At 37.2% G+C, this 17,240-nt stretch overlaps 1 protein-coding gene across 1 annotated transcript in view; it reads right to left on the reverse strand.

Annotated features, from left to right (window-relative positions):
* Positions 1–13,284, reverse strand: part of LOC113101017 (B-cell receptor CD22-like) — a 32,664-nt gene extending 19,380 nt beyond the window's left edge. Inside the window, exons 1-5 of the mRNA XM_026265510.1 lie at positions 13,224–13,284; positions 12,779–13,123; positions 12,446–12,694; positions 12,111–12,365; positions 11,764–11,999 (exon numbers count right to left, since the gene is read on the reverse strand). Of these exons, the coding sequence (XP_026121295.1) occupies positions 11,764–11,999; positions 12,111–12,365; positions 12,446–12,694; positions 12,779–13,123; positions 13,224–13,284 (1,146 nt within the window). The remainder of the gene's footprint in view (positions 1–11,763; positions 12,000–12,110; positions 12,366–12,445; positions 12,695–12,778; positions 13,124–13,223) is intronic.
* Positions 13,285–17,240: the final 3,956 nt, after the last annotated feature.

Genomic DNA, 17,240 nt, shown 5'->3' on the forward strand with positions numbered 1-17,240 from the left:
AGATGGAAGTTCTTGGGTGGATGGAGAAAGAGGAAATGAAGCTTCAGAAAGAGGGCACGTTGTCACACGTTGCAAAGGTTGAAATAAGGGACTTGTCCAAGACTAGTGATGGGAAGATGAAGCCTCATGAAGCTTTAAGCTTTTCAGCCAAGTGGTTCACAAAAGGGTTAATTTCCGGAAACTTAATTTGCTCACAATACGACGTGGTGGCCAACAAGTGTAAAACAAGCAGATATATTACAGACAGAGCTGTAAAGTCCAGGGGTCAGAAAGTAAAATTCAGGCCATATTTTTGTTCCACCCATGAATTCAGCAGCTGATTTCACCAGAGGAGGAACCAAGTCAGTCCTTTCAAGTCACAAACAAGTCTCAAGTTAAATCCCAAGTCCTAAAAGAGTTAAAGTTAGTGAGATAATTAAATGACTTATTAAATGATGATTGTGCATTAGTGATTAACACTTATTGAGAATTACAGAGGATCGGATGATTTATTGGTTAAAATGATGCCACCATCATGGAGATCAGTGTTTGCTTTATTTGGGCTCTTGACCCTTTTAGTATTTCAAAGTAATTTGCTTTTAAACACTTGCAGTTTTGTTACATAGTAAATATTAACACATTGCTGTATTAAAAGCTTGAAATAGCAAATTAATTTGCCTTTTTATCATGTAAAACATTTGATGTTCAACGTTTACTGAACTACAACAGAAGTCCTATTAAACAAATATTATTGTAATGCTTAAATATTGGGGGGTTAAAAATTCTACAGACTCAGGATTTTAGACATGAGCACTTATCATATGATCCTCAACAGTGGTTATAATAATTATTCATGCTACAGTGCATGATGGGAGTTTTTTTTTTTTTTTTTTTACTATGGTTTTACCCAGCATGCACTTCAGCTTGAAGCGTTTTGTTGGTTGTCACCATTGTTGAGATTCATATGCTGGGTCATGATGTCTGTGCGTCTTATTAGGAAAAGGTTTCAAAAATGTATATGTATTACATACATTATATTTCAAATTAATTATCATCAATAAACCAACAGTTCATTTGTATGTAGTAGTTCCACAATTTAGGTTATTTAAAAACTGGACATATTTTAAATGAAATTATTTTATTTTTTGGGAAGTTTTCTGCACTGATTGCACTGCTTTATAACAGCACATGTACTTTTGCAGAGAAATATCTAACACAAGAAGCCAAAGGTCAAGAGCCCAACTGAAGCAAACACTGATCTCCATGATGGTGGCATCATTTTAACCAATAAAACATCAGCATCTGATCCTCTGTAACGTACAATAATGGCAGGTGTTCATCAATAATGCACAATCATCATTTAATTAGTCTCTTTATTATATCATTGACTTTAACTCTTTGATGACTTGGGATTTGACTAGACTAGTTTGTGACTTGAAAGGAATGACTTGGTTCCTCCTCTGGTGAAATCAGCTGCTGAGTTCATGGGTGGAACAAAAATATGGTATGACTTTTACTTTCTGACCCCTGGACTTCACACCTCTTTCTGTAATATATCTGCTTGTTTTACACTCTGCTTTTGTTGGCCACCAGGTGGTATTGTGAGCAGATTAAGTTTCCAGAAATTAATCCTTTTGTGAACCACTTGGCTGAAAAGCTTAAAGCTTCATGAGGCTTCATCTTCCCATCACTATTCAAGACTGTGTCATTGCTGGAGACTGAAAGATGGATGTTACCAGAGGTGGGTAGTCCAGGGGCCAAAGAGTAAAAGTCCTGCCATATTTTTGCTCCACCCATGAACTCAGCAGCTGATTTCACCAGAGGAAACAAGTCATTCCTTTCAAGTCACAAACTAGTCTTGAGTCAAATCCAAAGTCCTTTAAGAGTTAAAGTTAATGAGATAATTAAGTGACTAATTAAATGAAGATTGTGTATTAGTGATGAACACCTGCTTCTAACAATCAACATCACTGAAGAAAGATAAACACAAGAACTACAAATTACTTTAAGCACAGCCTTGGATGAAATCAACTGAAAAAAAAAAAAAAAAAATCTGTGCCACTATAATTGTGGTGAGCATTTGCTTCAGTTGAGCTCTTGAGCCTTTAAGCAATTTAAAGCAATTGTGTTATTGTTTTACAGCAAACATTTATGCAATGCTGATACAAAGCTTGATTATACTCTAAAATAAAATAATTTGTGGCTTAGTGGTTAAAGAGAACTGTAAGCACTCTCACAAAAAAAAGAAACAAATCCCATTATGCAAATGCCACCATAATACTTCAAATATTAAAGAATGAAAAAAAAAAATTTAAAACCGCAGTTTGGGTTTAGGCATTTAGCCATGACCATTTATCATATGATCCTCAACAGTGGTGAAAATAATTATTTATACTGCAGTGCATTTTGTTAGTCTTTCATGTATTGCAACATAAAGCATTTTGTTGACTTTAACCATTGTAGAGATTCATATGCTGGTTCTTGATATCTGTGTGTGTATCTAAAAAGCACTGGAGTTCAAAATTCTTCATGTGTTACACCAATTTAAAATGCACTCCCTGTAATTATTAGAACAATGTTTTTTTGTGTATGCTGTAGTTTCACTGGGCTAACTCAAAACATGTGATAAAAAAAAGCAACAACATTATTTGAGACATAATTAAACCAGCCCATTGTGACTATGTGTTGTTCATATATACAGCTCTCTCTTCGCCACAACACTACATGCATAGCTGAAGAGAGTGATCTAGCACAACAAGTCAAGGATCAAGAGAACAACTAAACCAAACACTGATCTCCATGATGGTGGCATCATTTTAACCAATACAACATCAACATCTGATCCTCTGTAATTATCAATAACAGCAGGTGTTAATCATTAATGCACAATCATAATTTATTTAGTTACTTAAATAGATCATTAACTTTAACTCTTTAAGGACTTGGGATTTGACTCAAGACTAGTTTTTGACTTGGAAGGAATGACTCCTCTGGTGAAATCATCTGCTGAGTTCATGGGTGGAACAAAAATATAGCAGGACTTTTACTCTTTGGCCCCTGGACTATCCACCTCTGCTTACTGAACTGCTGTGAAGAGAGAACTGAAGATGAACACCGAGCCGAGCCAGATAACGAAGGTACACGCCCACTGCTGGAGCGGTTCTCGTTCTCGAGTAAAGAATCGGTTGCATCGGTATTCTGATCACCAGCACACTGATTTGAAAGCCGTTTCTTTTGGATGTGTCTGATTTGAGAACCGATGAGCAGATGATACAAGCGTGTAATTTTTCAAGAGGAAAAAATACATACTGAAGTACCCACCTAGAAATTTTTGTTCTAGGAACGTTTTCAGCAGCTAGTTTTTATTTTAGTTCCCAGAATTTTCTGCTAAAATTTAGGATAACATTATCTAAAAACATTCTAAAAATGTCTATTGATAACATTGTTACAACATTATTCTCTAACATTCTAATAAAGCTTCCCATCACATTAGATGTGGACTGACATTGCTCAGAAGTCAAATGTTGGTTGCAAGTGAAAACACAACCTCTGATTGGTGTCAAACTCTATCGTAAATAACTCCAAAAACAGTATTACCAACTGCACTTATTATAAAGATTTATTTTTGTCATAAATGTAAAAAAAGTTCTTTTTGAGATTAACAGAGGTGTTGGTTTAGTTAACAAAAACACAGATTAATTGGTGATGTGTAATTGTCCCTTTTAAGGGTAATATGCTTTGAACAATACATAATAAGCTGCATAACATGATACGCACATCAATAGCAAACACAAAGTTATGTCATTTATACTAGAATTCAACAGTCTTATAATGGAACAACATAGTTCATGGCTAAGGGCCCAGAGTCATTTTTTAACTTTAGCTCTAAAGTATACATGAAACAGTCTTGATTTATACTGGCCAATTCAACAATGATTTTCAGATCCCCAGGTAAAGAAATTTAAAAGAACAGGTTTATTTAATAAGTGACTATAATGTTTGTTAATTAGCCAATGACTCACTGTGAATCATGAACATAAACACCAAAACAAGAGAAAGAGCTATTCTGACTGACATCACTACGAGACCACACACATCAAGAGAAAATGACTATCTTTAGCTTCAATAACATCTCCATAAATCAGGTTTCAATGAGAATATTTCCTTTAAATGAGTCTGTGGGGTGTACAACAGTATTAATTAAACTAAAATCAAGTTATCTTTATTTTTTTATTTTTTTGGCATCTGCCTAAAGCAGATAATATTGAATATGCACATTGCATGCAATATGTGATGTTCCTTCTGTATATTGTTTATGTTACTCCACGTGACATTGTGAATGGCCCCTATAGAAATAAAGCATCTGAAATGGAAACTGAAATATTAACCATATATTATTCACATATTAATATTTACACATTCCCACTTAAGTCTGATGTCCAGCAGGTTTTAAATTGATTTCACAATTAACACAGTTTGTTTTAAAAATGCCCATCAGAGGTGTTAACTCCAGGGGTCAGAAAGTAAAACTCCTGCCATATGTTTATTCCACCGATGAACTCAGCAGCTGATTTCATCAGAGGAACCAAGTCATTCCTTTCAAGTCACAAACTAGTCTCAAGTTAAATCCCAAGTCCTCAAAGAGTTAAAGTCAATGAGATAATTAAGAAACTTTTTGTGCATTAGTGATGAACACCTGCTGTTATTGTGCGTTACAGAGGATCAGATGCTGATGTTTTATTGGTTAAAATGATGCCACCATCATGGAGATCAGTGTTTGCTTCATTTGGGCTCTTGACCTTTGGCTTCTTGTGTTACGTGTATCTCTGTAAAAGTTAATGTGCTGTTATAAAGCAGTGTGATCAGTGCTGTGCAGAAAGCCACTACTAGCTGGATTTACATGATAAAGTAATTATTAAGCACCACCCTGTTTATTTCCAAAACAGCTTTATTTCATTTAGCATATGTTCAGTTTTTAAATAATCTACCTTGTGGAACTGCCACATACAAATGAACTGCTGGTTTAATATTTATAATGAATTAATTTGAAATTTTATGTATGTAATGAATATTTATTTTTGAACCCTTCTTCTAATAAGACACACAGACATCATGACCCAGCCTTTTCCCCCCAATATTTAGGCAGTAATAATACAGTAACATTTATTTAGTTCAGCAATAGCTGAACATCACTTAACAAAACAAAGAAAGGCACTTTCATGATGTGCATTTCAATGTTTTAGAATAAATTAAGATAAATTAATTTGCTATCTCAAGTTTTCTATTCAGCAGTGTGTTAATGTTTACTATGTAACACAATCGCAAATGCTTAACAGCAAATTAGTTAATATTATTAAAAGGGTCAAGAGCCCAACTGAAGCAAACACTGATCTCCATGATGGTGGCATAATTTTAACCAATAAATCATCTGATCATCTGTAATTCTAAATAACAGCAGGTGTTTATCACTACTGCACAATCATCATTTAATTAGTCACTTAATTATCTCATTAACTTTAACTCTTTTAGGACTTGGGATTTAACTTGAGACTCGTTTCTGACTTGAAAGGTATGACTTGGTTCCTCTCTGATGAATCAGATGCTGAGTTCATGACTGGAACAAAAATATGGCAGGAATTTTACTTTCTGACCTCTGGACTTTACACCTCTGATGCCCATGCAGACTGAAATGTTTCTTCCTATTTCGTGGGTGCTGCCCACACAAGAAAATATAGACATCATACCATGATCCAATGGAATTTATTTATAATAAACCCAAAATGCTTAAAAAAAAAAAAAGATTAATCAGTGATTCATGGATTTTTTTATTTTTTTTTTTGCATTAAGCCTAGTAGGGCATTTTCACAGTTTCACTTGTTTTTGCATAGAAGAGATGTTCAGGTATAAATAAAACAAAAATACAATAGTTTTTGTTGTTGTTGTTGTTGATGATGTTTTACATTGTCCATCATTTCTTCCTGGAAACATTTTCAGAAGAATTTGAAACATGTATTGAGTAAGATTATATTTTCATCACTTTGACCACAGATGGATATCTTATTCTTAAACACCCTTGAGATATTTTATTTTAAACTTCAGTTTACTGGCAAAAGAGAACTGACAGGATCTAGTGGGCAGTAGAGGTGGGTGGCACAGGAAATAACCCCATCCAGAATACCAACCTCTGCAATGAATCAGAGCCCACTGACAGTGTCTCAACATATGTCACTAATCAGAATCTTCAAAACTATGCCTGTGTTTGTAATGACAGTCGGAGAGTATTATAGTATTTATGGTAATGCATGAACTGTGAAATTCCTGTCAGTGTTGTGTGTGACTAATACAGTTAATACAGGATGTTTTGGTTGCTGCTGCATACCTGTTAAATAAATGAACAAGAGTCAGAACAAGGAACTGAATGTATCGTATTTTGATTTAATGTCATCTTGACATTACAGTGTTTTCCTCAGCTCTACAGCACCGCACATTTATCAAATGTGATTCCAATGATTTCCCAACACTGAAAAAAAATAATACATTTAAATAAATAAAAAATGCTTTCTCACGTCTGGTGTTGACAGCCTCAGACTATGTCTACATTGATCCAGATAAATGTATAAACACCATTTTTGTTTCAAAACCTCCAAAATAGTGTTTTCAAGAGATTTCTAAAAGTTTCTCTTGCACACTGGAAGTAAGTAAAGCAACTAGATACTGGAAATATATATACACTGATTCTCTGCCTGTAAGTATTAAAGACATACTGCTGCAGCACAAATACCAATAACTCATATAATCCATAATAGAACAAAATGAAAATACTATTTAATATCCATTGACTACTGATGATAAATTGAGAAGACCTCTGGATCGTATACTTACTGTCTGATTCTGATATTCAGAAGAGCCCAACTGATGAACAGCAGCTCTGGGATGGACAGACTATGTGAAGGACAAATTGATTATTTAATAGATTAAATCACTTTTTAATGCACAAATTATTTTGCACATGCATGATTGTGCTGTAGTTTTTGAGATTTTACTTACTGTGAGTGTGTTGTACACATCAGAAGAACTGGACTTGAGATCTAGAGTCATATATGTGCTTATACTGGGATCATTGTTCTACACGGAATGAGGGAGAATATATATACATATTGTTTTTTTATTTTTTATTTTGGTGAGTGTGTATGTGTGTGTGTGTGTGTGTGTGGTGCATTAATCATCTCACCTCATACTCGTGTACAGCAAATTTTCTGTTCATGCTTTTCCTCTGACTGTCATAAAGGAAACAAACAGTTAATGGTTTCATAAATATATAATTTGTAATCAAATATCCTTCTGCATTAGTTTGAAAGTAAATAATGTTTATATACTCCTCATTATGTTATTTACATTATACATATTATAATGATGATGATGAATACTCATCCAGATGCCACTGTGATCACAAACACTAGATTCCCAGCAGCACCATGATGAACTGAAAGAGGAAGATCATCAATAATTAACAAACTGATGAAAGATGTGAAGATACATGAGTGTGTTAAAGGAGTCATATTATATGATTTTAAGTTTTCATTTCTCTTGCGAGTGTTAGAAGCTGTTTGTGAATACATAAGATCCCTAAAGTTGCAAAGACTAAAGTCAAAAACCCAAAGAGATATTCTTTATAAATTTAAGACTTGTCCATGCTATCCTAAAATGCCTCACGCCCCACATTTCTACATCACTGTGTGGGTAGATTTGCATAACATTGCCCAAATATTTACGTAAAGAAGGAGTAACTTTGATTCTCTGTAGTATTGTTGTCGTGGAAATGCTGTGTTTCGTTATGAAAGTGAAACTTGGTTTAGGCTTCCAAAAGAGGACACAACTAGAAAGCATTGGTTAAGTTGTATTTACAACACTGTTCCTGAACAGTTCAAATCAAATATACATGTGTGTGTGGAGCACATTTTACAGAGGACTGTTTCCTGAACCTGGAGAGTATACACTGTAAAAAGTGATACTCTATATTTGCTCAATAAAATTGTGGCAACAGATTACAAGCAATATTATTAATTCAATTTAACACATTAGAATTAATTAGAATTAATCAAATGAGATGCTTAAAAGCAATCATTCAAAATGAGTAAAATAACATGAAGAAAGAAAATAAGTAAAATGTATACAAAAATATTGGTTATGTTAGACAAGACGAGAAGCACCTGGCTGCAGCCTGCATATAGAGGCGGAGTTGCACGTCAACCCACCACATACCTACTCTGATTGGTTCGATTTTCTTTCATAGGCATACATGATAGGAAATGTGTGCGTAGTTGAAGTATACTGTTAAAAATAATATACTATATTTAATTAATACAATTGTGGCAACAGATTACAAGCAATATTATTAATAAAATAGATTTAATACATTATAATTCATTAGAATTAATCAAATGAGATGTTTAACCATTCAAAATGAGTCAAATAGCACAAAAAAATAAAGGTACAATTAAAAAATATATATATTATTTGAGAAAAGGAAACGAAACACTATTCTAATGAATACTATGTTATGCATACCAGGCCAGTAGTTGGTGACTAAGAAACACAGTGCAAAAATGTAATTCACAAATTCATGTTTTTGTTGATTAAATGAAGATGATAAAGCCATTGTGTTCAAAAGGTTATGTTTTCAAGCCCCCAAAACAGAGGTTTTGAAGAAACCTGATGTTAACAAATAGAATCACTGAAGGAGAATAATCTAATTACCATTATTGTGGTCAGTGTTTGCTGTAGTTGGGCTCTTGACCCTTAAAATTCTAAACAAGCTAATAAAAAGTAAGATCAGGTGGTGTTTGTTTGTTTTGACATTATTTGATCTGAATTTCTGAGTTGGTTGTGTCTTACCTACAACAGACATTCTGGGGTTGTACAGTTTAAGGTCAGAGTTCTTAAACTCTTGGTTTTACATAAAATTCCAGGTGTTCTATTGTTGAATTACAGGGGCTGCTTTAATAAATCTTAATTTATCTCAGAGAACAGGCTGTGTTTATAACACTCAGGTCAAACGATAATTATGTAAAACCAAAACAAACACCACCTTAACATCTCTTCTAGTGATGTGTCGTTCTTGAACGATTCATTCATTATGAGACTCGGAAAGAACGATTCGTCTCGGGGGTTGATTTGTTCAGTCGCGCATGCACAATGTTCTATAGGTTATGTTCAGCAAATAGTAATTCACATGTGTCAGTCAATGCTGTCTTGAGCCGGAGAGAGAATTGATTAGTTCACAGTTTGGGTCTATCGGGTTTTTGACTTGTTCCTTTATCACGTGACAGCCCCATACGCTAAACACAAGGGCTGCATCCGAAAACTTAGGCAGGTGACTTGCTTCCTTGCTGTCTAATCAGGCAATGACTTTGCAGGCAGCATTTTTTGCACAAAGGCACCTCATGAAACGGATTTCGGACAGGCTTCTGAGGAAGCGTAATGGTTTAATGATCTACAGTAAAATATAGAGAGCTTTGGTGATAACTAGGTGTATATTTCATTACTGCAATATTAATTTATCGCTAGAAATGGCATAACAAGTGAAAAACGTTGATCAGCAACATACATTTACACACAAACTGACCACTGAACGCAACTTTCAGACGCCAGTTTTATTTTTTGGCTTAACTCTCACGGAATGGAACGCACAGGATTTGGGGATATTAAAGGCAGCGAAGGATACATCTATGATGACTTCAGAAATCGGCCAGATGAAGGCATCTCAGGAGACAGGAAGTGAAGCTAATTTTTAATTCGGACGTGCCTTGATGCCTTCCTACCTTGGAATGCGTCCTCCGAAGGCAGTATTATTCAGTTTTCAGATGCAGCCAATGCTGCAGGAAAGATAATTGATTAGTTCACAGTTCGGGTCCATCGGGTTTTTGACTCGTTCCTTAATCATGTGACAGCCCCATACGCTAACCCAATGCAGTCTGAGCCGGAAAAAGAATTGATTAGTTCATTTCATGAGTCTTTTCGGTTTGAGTCATTCCTTAATCACGTGAATGACCCATACGCTAAAGCCAATGCAGTATTGAGCCGGAAAGAGAATTGATCAGTTCAATTTTCGGGTCTTCGGGTTGTTCATTTTTTTGTCACATGATGTGACACCACTGGGCTAGGGTAATTAGTTAATTTACAACCTTCCATTTGTATATATATATATATATATATATATATATATATATATATATATATATATATATATATATATATTTTTTTTTTTTTTTTAAATTATTGGTTATGCTTTAAACGTTGTCCATATGATGGCGAAATCACTTTGATGAAGAGTAGTGATGGCAAGATGAAGCCTCATGAAGCATTAAGATTTTTTAGCCAAGTGGTTCACAAAAGGGTTAATTTCTGGAAACTTCATTTGCTCACAATACCACCTGGTGGTCAATGAGTGTAAAACAAGAAGATATATTACAGACAGAGGTGTAATGTCCAGGCGTCAGAAAGTAAAATTCCTGCCATACTTTTGTTCCACCCATGAACTCAGAATCTGATTTCATCAGAGGAACCAAGTCATCCCTTTCAGGTCAAAAACGAGTCTCATGTCAAATCCCAAGTCATCAAAGAGTTAAAGTCAATGAGATACTTAAGATACTAATTAAATTATTATTGTGCATTAGTGATGAACACCTGCTGTTATTGGAAATTACAGAGGATCAGATGTCAATGTTTCATTGGTTAAAATGATATCACCATCATGGAGATCAGTGTTTGCTTCAGTTGGGCTCTTGACCTTTGGCTTCTTGTGTCAGATGTTTCTCTGTAAAGGTACATGTGCTGTTATGAAGTAGTGCAATTAGTGCTGTGCAGAAAACTGCTACTAGCTGGTTTTATATGATGAAGTAATTATTAGGTATCAGTCTGTTTATTTCCAAAACAGTTATATTTATTTTAACATATGTTCAGTTTTTAAATAACTATAAACTATATATAAAAAGTGTAATATAAATACACTTTTTGTGTAAATTGTACTTATTTTTTTCATGTAATTCTACTCATTTTGAATGTTTGCTTGTAAGCATCTAATTTGATTATTTCTAATTAATTCTAATGTGTTAAATGTAATCAATATTGGATATACAATTTGAAACAATTTTATTGAGTAAATAAAGTGAATTTTTTTACAGTTTAGACTACAATTCTGTCTGTTCTGACTCACAGCCTGTAAGTTTGTTTCCATATTTAAATAATTTGTGACTGATGATTCAAATGTGAGTTTTGAGCAGTGTGGAGTAACACTTGTTGTTTGTCGCTGCTCAGATCACAAATGCAGACAGAGTTTTATGTTTACACAGCACATTACACAACGCAATGTGTAAAAAGACAGTAAAAGTCATTATAATTAGTAATTATGTCCCCACTGGATGCAACAAATGCCTTGTTTTTAATGGGTTTAATTGGTTTTGTCTCCTCGCACTGGGACACAGCATCACAGTATGGTAAGGGACATAACATTTCCATCACACGCTTGAGGCATTCAGCCAATCACAATGCACTGGATAGCTGGTCAATTTGAGCACACCTCGCTTTTCAGAACGATGAGCCTTGTAAAAATCAAGTTTTCAGGAAGGTGGGGCATTGAGGAGCAACAATGATATACATTAATGCGTAGGAAAATAGTGTGTTTTCGAACCTTAAACCACATACACACATTGCATTACACCAAATACAATAATGTTATTTTTAGCAATGACATATGACCCCTTTAATTAAACCTTCACCTGTGACCGTAACAGCATCTGATCTCTGAGATCCGTGTTGATTGTGAGCCTCACAGTAGAAGCGTTCACTCTGTAGTGCAATGAAACTCTGTCCAGATCCAACAGATGAGATTTGATTCTCCTTAAACCAGCTGAAGTTCAGAGCAGGAGGGTTTGAGTCACTGCTGCAGATCAGCGTCACTGAATATCCTTCCAAAAACTGACCAAACTGAATGATGGACACTGAGGCACTCTTTGGAGGGTCTAATGCAGAAAAATACAGACACAGTACCATTATCAGTAACAATAGATTTGGGATGACACACAATTTTTAGAGGATTGAATAGCACATTTATTGAAGCATCATTAACTCACACATGACATTTAAAGTCACAGTATCGGAATATTTCTCTCCATGTTTATTGCTGGACTTGCACTTGTATTCTCCACTGTGATTAGAGCTGATCTTTGAGATGCTGTAGATTCTTCCAGATCCTACAAACGTTCCTCCTTTAAACCAGCTCATTTCTGCAGGAGGATTTGAATAACTGCTGCAGATCAGAGTCACTGAATCTCCCTCCACTATTTCACCAGATGGACTGATGGACACTGAGACACTCTTTGGTGGATCTAAAAAAGACAAAAGTTATTATAAATTTTTCCCCCAAACATAAACTCAACAATTAATATACTAATGAGTCCCTACTCACACGTAACACTGAGCTGAACAGCAGGAGAGATGTAAGTGTGTTCCTGTAGAGCACAGCTGTATCTGCCTGCATCCTCTCTTCTGACTGACTGCAGCAGGAGTTGATTTTTTCTGTCTCTTTTTTCAGTTAATGGCTGTGAGTTTCTGTACCAGATGAATGTTGCTCTGTCAGTCAGAGTGCAGCTGCTTTTACATGTCAGACGGACTGAATCTCCCTCTGTCACTGTCTCAGGAGACTCCACCTGAAGATCTGAACACAACACACATATCTAGTGCTGCTGTCATACACTGATTCTTATCCAACATAATACACAGAAGAAGAGGGAAACTTCACCTGTGACAGTAAGAGTCACTCCTGGATCACCGACCCATTTTCCATCTGTTACATTAGTTGTGAATCTGAAATAGTACATCTGTGAATCCTTCTGTGTCACATGACTCAATCTGATGGTGCAGTTATTCTGTTTATCTCCCAGATACTGAAGCCTCTGACTGTATTCAGGGTCCTCAGACAGATCTGGAAGCTTTTCAACCTTTACAGGATTTTTGGTCCAGAACACGTCCCTGATCTCATATCCAGTAGGGTATGTATAAGTGCATCTCATTATCACTGCTGAGTGCTTTAGTGCACAGATGTGTGAATGTCTGTAATTCACACCCCAATCAGCACTAGAAACCCCTGAAACACAGAATTCATAAAGTTCACAAAATATGAGCAGCTGAAAGTTGGTGGGGAAATGCATTATCTTAAGTGTTTCTAAAGTGTTACAGAGACTCACCATGAATCAAGGTCAGAAAGATCAGAGTAAGTGGAGGAGCCATTCTGACTGACAGCAGCATAGCATGCCTACAACAACAAAAAATCAATAGAGGCATATTTAAGCTGTAATGAACCAGTTTTATTTATCTATTTCTTTGAAGGTCATTTTATTTTAAAGTTATCTTCATTTGTAATTTTTAAAGAACAATATAATTATCACTGTCAATCTAGTTGCTGTTGTTTTTTGTTTAGTCAGACTCAGTGTGACTGGTTTAGAAACACACTTTGTCTGATCCCACCTTGCTCTTTCTGCCCAGTGCAAATTAATAGACAAATACTGACATTTTATTCTCTCTCTATCTCTTTTTTACTATCATTCTCAATACTGTAAAATGCCAGCATTTCTTTTCCTTATAAGTAAGATAAAAACAAATTAATTTATTTTTGTTTTGTTTCCTATTCACTACTCACAATATGTGGTTTTATTAACAAAGTTTGGGAGAAGCACGATCAGATAATCATCCAATTTGGCACACAAGTGTATATATATCCATATGGCCGTGGCGCAGTTCGATGCTACCTCCACTAGCGGCGAAGACTGTGCGTTGTAGTGATATGTCGTTCATGAAAGAATCGCTTTTTGAATAAATCTTTTAGGCGAAAGAATCGTTCTCAGTTTATACTCATCTATGAAGAATTTTCCAGAGTTGTCATCCACAATGAGCAAGTTTCATATGAGTCTCAAAGAGATCGAGAGCTCTCATTTGAGAACGAAAAGACTAAACTGGTATACATGTCGAGGTGATTAAACAGATACATGTCGTTCGTAAACGCAATGAACTGGTACATATCTTATCTTAACAAAATTGAGTAAACCGGGTCAGTTGGCTATTTAGCATGTCAATCTTGCAAAATGTGAAGTGCAGTTATAGGTACTTTGCACATATGACTGTTAACATATTTAGCATACAAAAGATAATTCCACGTTTAATCCCCGATTTAAGAACGTGAATATAGACCAATATATGAACGTGAATATAGACCAATATATGAACTGTCTGACCAAACTATTAAAATGCTAATTATGCAAGAAAACCTCGTGCTTTGATCATCTGAACAATTTAAATATACTTTATATATAGAACGCGTTTATGAAGATGTTATGACTTAACTCTGTCGGATGACGATGCCACTTTTCATCCACACCGAAATGTCTAAAGACATTACATTTGCTTTACTGTGCTTGTTTAAACCTCACTGAGATGATACAGACATAAGTTTCATGCAATTATTCTGGCAGGATCAATTATTTAGGGACATATTTCACCATTTACTGGCATGATTACTCAGAATTAAAAAAAATAATAATAATGCAACTGCATCGTGTTTGGCTGCAGAACAGCCTGTGTGAGTAAATTTTCTATTGTCTTTTTAGGACTGTAATATGAAAAGCATGCAAAGTAAATATCTTTAGAAACGGCTTGAATTTTCCAACAGGATTGTATTAATTCAGTCAAGGTTTGATCAATTGTCAAATCAGCCAACAACTACAGCAGCCGAAGCAAGCATGAAGCTACTTTTACTTGCAACACGGGCCTGCACATCCCAGTATTTCCATCCTGTTACATCTAACCCCCTTTTCTTTTCAGCGTTCTCCAGCTCATGTAGCAGCCATTAACATAAGGCTGCCTCTGCTAGCAGTGCAGGCACAGGTTCTTCAAGACATCACACACCCCAGCCCCTTCCCACGAACCACAGCTACAGCAGCTGATCTCGAACCCTCTTCAGCCAACCCCTCTAACGCCAGCCCATCCCCTTTCAATAAAACTCCTTATCTACCATAGCTAACTCTCCTAACATGCCCTATCTATCTGTATGGTCAATCCTCACTTCAGCCATCCTTCCGCAGGAGCCTTCTCTGTATCTCCCCACCGCCGCAGCATTGTCCGCTCCCGCAGGAGCATTTTCTGTTTTTTCCTCACTGCCAAAGCAGTGTCCGCTCCCGCAGGAGCCTCTACGTATATTTCACCACTCCCGCAGCAGTGTCTGCTCCCGCAGGAGCCTCTACCTATATTTCACCACTGCCGCAGCAGTGTCTGCTCCCGCAGGAGCCTCTACCTATATTTCACCACTGCCGCAGCAGTGTCTGCTCCCGCAAGAGCTTCTACCTATATTTCACCACTGCCGCAGCAGTGTCTGCTCCCGCAGGAGCCCTTTCCATCCTTCCCTACTGTTGCAGCAGTTCTCGCTCAAGCAGGAGACTCAAAAAAAAAATAAAAAAAAAATAAAAAATAAAAATAATAATAATAATAATAATAATTTTATGTCCATTCTCCAATTCAACTTCATCAGGCTCGCTTTTATGTCCAACTCCGGAACGCTCAATCTAAATTTGTGCTGGACCCTCCCTTCATCAACGACTTTGGTTTAAAAATATATAAGTAATCGAGTATTCTTAAAAAAAAAAAAAAAAAAAAAAATTCCATCGAGTAATAGGATAAAATGTGTTTTTGTTTTATTATATTGATGTGCGCATGCACAGTAAATCTGACATGTAGAAAAAAATGTCAGGACACCGGATTTTTATTTCGATGGGTTGATGTACTTTTTCAATTCTGTGTATGTGATGTGACGCTAGTTTTACTTAAATCAAATGGTCAAATGCTCTTGAACTGACTGTCAGAGCAGTTCTGGAGATGTTGTTCATGTGTTCAAGTCCTTATTTAGTGAGACCGCAGACGCAGAAATTACTGCGAGCGTCACGCGCGCTTCAGCGTGTGTGATAAAGGAAGTCGCGCTTCTGCTCGATTCATTAACAGAGACACACAGAACATGCAGGATTTACATTTAAATAGACTGTTCCAGCTTAATATTTAGAGATATTAGTCCATATCGTGAATTTGATGTAAGTGCAATTACCCATTTTGATTAATTAAAAAAGAAATAAATAAATTCCTCCTTATATCATGTTGTGTACTTGATTAATCGAAGCCTCTCAGTTATCGTTTCTTCGGCCAAAGTAAGGGCCCTCCAGCCATCGTTACAATCTCCTTGCCTATTTCAGCATCGGACAGGGCTCTCCCTCCCGGTGCAGCAGAGCCACAGGCCCCCTTCGGTCGTCGTGACAGCCCTCCATCCGATGCATCAAATTACGCCTCGTATACAGTCGCAAGGGGGACTCTCCCTTCCGGTGCAGCAAAGCCACAGCTCCCTTCGGATGCAGCGAGAGTCCCTCCATCAGTCGCGTTTTCTTGCCTACTCCGCATCGGACGGGGCTCCCCTACCGGTGCAGCAGACACACGGCTCCCTTCGGTCGCAGGGTGAACCCCCCCGTCTGAGTTATGTTGCATGCTCAATGGCGGACAGGGATCTCCCTCCCGGGGGAACAGAGCCACTGGCTCCCTTCGGTCGCAGCAGGAGCCCTACATCCGATGCATCAAACCATGCCTCGAATCTTCTTGCCTTTTCTGCATCTGACGGGGCTCTCCTTTCCGGTGCAGCAGACCCACGGCTCCCTTCAGTCGCAGCAGGAGCCCTACATCCGATGCATCAAACCATGCCTCGAATCTTCTTGCCTTTTCTGCATCTGACGGGGCTCTCCTTTCCGGTGCAGCAGACCCCCCCCATCTGAGTTATGTTGCATGCTCAAGGGCAGACAGGGTTTTCCCTCACGGTGGAACAGAGCTGCTGGCTCCCTTCGGTCGCAGTGAGAGCCCTCCATCAGACGCATCAAGCCATGCCTCACATAGTAAGGAGGACTCGCCTTTCCGGTGCAGCAGAGCCGCAGCTCCCTTCGGACGCAGCAAGAATCCCTCCAACAGTAGCATTCCAGTTATCGTCAATCAGGGCTCTCCCCTCCGGGGCAGCACTCCCGCTGCAGAGTTGTGAACCCCCTACAGAGGCTGGGAGAACCCTCCGAGGCAAAAAAAACGTGCCTCACATAAACCCGCAATTGGGGACTCCCCCTTCCAGTGCAGCAGAGCCGCAGCTCCCTTCGGATTCAGCGGGAGTCCCTCCAACAGTCACGTCTCTTTGC

Source organism: Carassius auratus, unplaced genomic scaffold (genome assembly GCF_003368295.1).
Source record: "Carassius auratus strain Wakin unplaced genomic scaffold, ASM336829v1 scaf_tig00217448, whole genome shotgun sequence".
Lineage (NCBI taxonomy): Eukaryota > Metazoa > Chordata > Actinopteri > Cypriniformes > Cyprinidae > Carassius > Carassius auratus.